Source organism: Chrysochloris asiatica, unplaced genomic scaffold, assembly GCF_000296735.1.
Source record: "Chrysochloris asiatica unplaced genomic scaffold, ChrAsi1.0 scaffold00312, whole genome shotgun sequence".
In the NCBI taxonomy this organism is placed as follows: domain Eukaryota; kingdom Metazoa; phylum Chordata; class Mammalia; order Afrosoricida; family Chrysochloridae; genus Chrysochloris; species Chrysochloris asiatica.
In genome coordinates this window covers 408,842-411,467 of record NW_006408830.1, presented here as the reverse complement: position 1 = coordinate 411,467, position 2,626 = coordinate 408,842, and the positions used below count along the sequence as shown (strand labels likewise).

General features: G+C 40.7%; 1 protein-coding gene across 1 annotated transcript in view; it reads right to left on the bottom strand.

Annotated features, from left to right (window-relative positions):
- LOC102832980 (zinc finger protein 709-like) overlaps positions 1-1,915 on the bottom strand; it is a 2,444-nt gene extending 529 nt beyond the window's left edge. The window contains exons 1-2 of the mRNA XM_006875154.1: positions 1,824-1,915; positions 1-1,127 (exon numbers count right to left, since the gene is read on the bottom strand). The exon at positions 1-1,127 is cut by the window's left edge and continues 1 nt beyond it. Of these exons, the coding sequence (XP_006875216.1) occupies positions 1-1,127; positions 1,824-1,915 (1,219 nt within the window). The remainder of the gene's footprint in view (positions 1,128-1,823) is intronic.
- Between the last annotated feature and the right edge of the window lie 711 nt (positions 1,916-2,626).

Here is a 2,626-nt window from a genome sequence, read left to right as displayed (position 1 = left end):
CCTTACATTCATAAGGCTTCTCTCCACTGTGAGTTCTTATGTGTGTAGTGAGGTTTGAGGAAATAGTAAAGGCTTTCCCGCATTCCTTACATTCATAAGGCTTCTCTCCACTGTGACTTCTCATATGTGTAGTGAAGGATGAGGAATAAGAAAACACTTTCCCACATTCCTTACATTGGTAAGGCCTCTGTTCACTGTGAGTTTTTTTATGTTTCCGAAGGGATGAGGAACAAGTAAAGGTTTTCTGGCATTCTTTACATTTATAAGTCCTCTCTTTTCTGTGGGTTCTTACATGGATAGTGAAGTCTGAGACCTGACTAAAAGCTTTCTGACATTCTTTACACTCATAAGGCCTCTCTCCTCTGTGAGTTCTTATATGTCTATTGAGGGGTGAGGTATCACAAAACAACTTCCCACATTCCTTACTTTCATAAGGTTTTTCTCCACTGCGAGTTCTTCTATGTTCAATAAGGCTTGAGGATACAGTAAATGCTTTCTCATATTCCTTACATTGATAAGGCCTCTGTCCACTGACAGTTTCTTTATGTTTTGCAAGGAATGAGGAACAAGTAAAGGCTTTCCCACATTCTTTATATTCATTAGGCCTCTCTCTACTGTAAATTCTTAAATGTTTACTGACAAATGAGGAGCTACCAAATTCATTCCCACTTTGAGTGTTTTTATGTTCAATTATAGCTGAGGCATCACCAATGACTTCCCCAGATCTCTGACATTTACATGGCGTCTCTGTCTTGTGAGTTCCTCTATGTGTGATGAGGGAGGAGGAACAACTACAGACCCCACCACAGTCCTTATGTTTATAAAGTTTCTCTCCAGTAAGAGTTTTTGCATGAGTTCTAAGGTAAGAGGAACAACTGCATTCTATTCCACATTCTTTACACTGACAGGTATTGCAACCAGTGAGAGAAACAATGTGTTGATTAAATGATGAATAATCCACGGAGGCTTCTCCACGCTCGCGGCAGTCAGAATATATTCTAGCAAGAATTCTTTTGTGCCTGGTAAGATTTGCAATCTGGATCAAAGGTTTTCCACACTGTTTATCTTCTTTACTTTTCTTTTCATTTCCTTCTTTACTTTTATGGAGGGTCTCTACTGTATGCCTTCTGTTAAAAATAGGTGCATGGTGTTAGAAGAAAATGTATCATTTTACAGTTACCATATACACTAAGTATATACTTTCTGCCCTGAAATGTACCCTGTTAACTGGGTTAAATCATCTCGTATACAGTAGTTCCACAACTATGACATTCTCTTTGCTATTGGCTTAATTACAAATCAATGCGACCCTACAGGACCGAATAGAACTGACCTACTGAGTTTCCAGGACTCCTGGTATGGTGCTGTAGGTTCAGCACTGGACCATGAATGACAACGTCAGCAGTTCAAACCCACCAGCTGCTCCTTGAAAACCCTGGACAGGGTCACTATGAGTTGGAACCGACTCCATGGCACTTAACAACAACAACAAATAGAGTTTCCAAAGCTATAATCTTTACAGAAGCAGACTGCCATATCCTTCTCCCATGGAGTAGCTGGTGGATTTGAACTGCCAACCTCCTGATTACCAGTCAAGCAATTAATTAATCAATGCACTACCAAGTCTCATTTGCAGTGACGTTACAACTTATTAGTTGTACCTATTATTGTTTAGTGTGTACCTATTAGTACGTAATTCCTGATAATTGTGTTCAAGTGAAAAATGTTTCTATTACTTAATCTGATTAAGAGCTAGTTTCTCACCCATGATTTACTATAAGACTTTCTCCTGAGGCATGCTCACTCATGGGAATGACACTCACCTCATATGCTTCCCCTGGTCGCTGGGCTTAGCTTCACTACCACAGAATTCTCTCAGCATGGGAGACGAGGAACCATTCGTCAATTCCAACATTCTATGTTCATTATCCTGTTGAAAGACTGAACCAGTCACTGTAAGTGGGGTTTCACAATATAAAACGAAAGGTAAGGAAATTAATGAGGAATAAAGCATATGTGCATACACGAAGACTTTGAGGCATCTGGGTAGTCTAGAATTTGGGGAAAGGGTCAAAAAGAAAACAGGAATTTACTAAGAAAGAATTCCACAGTATGTGAGAATGTCAGGGGCATAAATAAGTAGCGTGTTAAGCGGTGGTGATGGTGGTGAGGTGCTGTGGGGTCTGTTCCAACTCATAGCAACCCTGTATAGGGTTTCCTAGACTGTAAATCTTTATAGGAGCAGAAAACCTCATCTTTCTCATGTGGAACCACTGGTAATTGCAAACTGCTAACTGTGGAATTAGCAGCCCGAATCACAACCACCACGCTATCAGAGATCCTTAGCATTAGTGTTGTTGTTGTTGTTAGGTGCCATCGAGTCGGTACCAACTCATAGCAAAGTTACGCAGAACAGAACAAAACACTGCCCAATCCTGGGCCAACCTCACTATTCTTGCCATGCTTGAGCCCATTGATGCTGCCACTTTGCCAATCCATCTTGCTGGGGGTCTTCCTCTTTTATTCTGACCCTCCACCTTATCAAACATGATATCCTTCTCCAGAGATTGGTCCCTTCTGACAATATGTCTGAAGTATGAGACCTTAGTCTTCAAGCTGACATCTT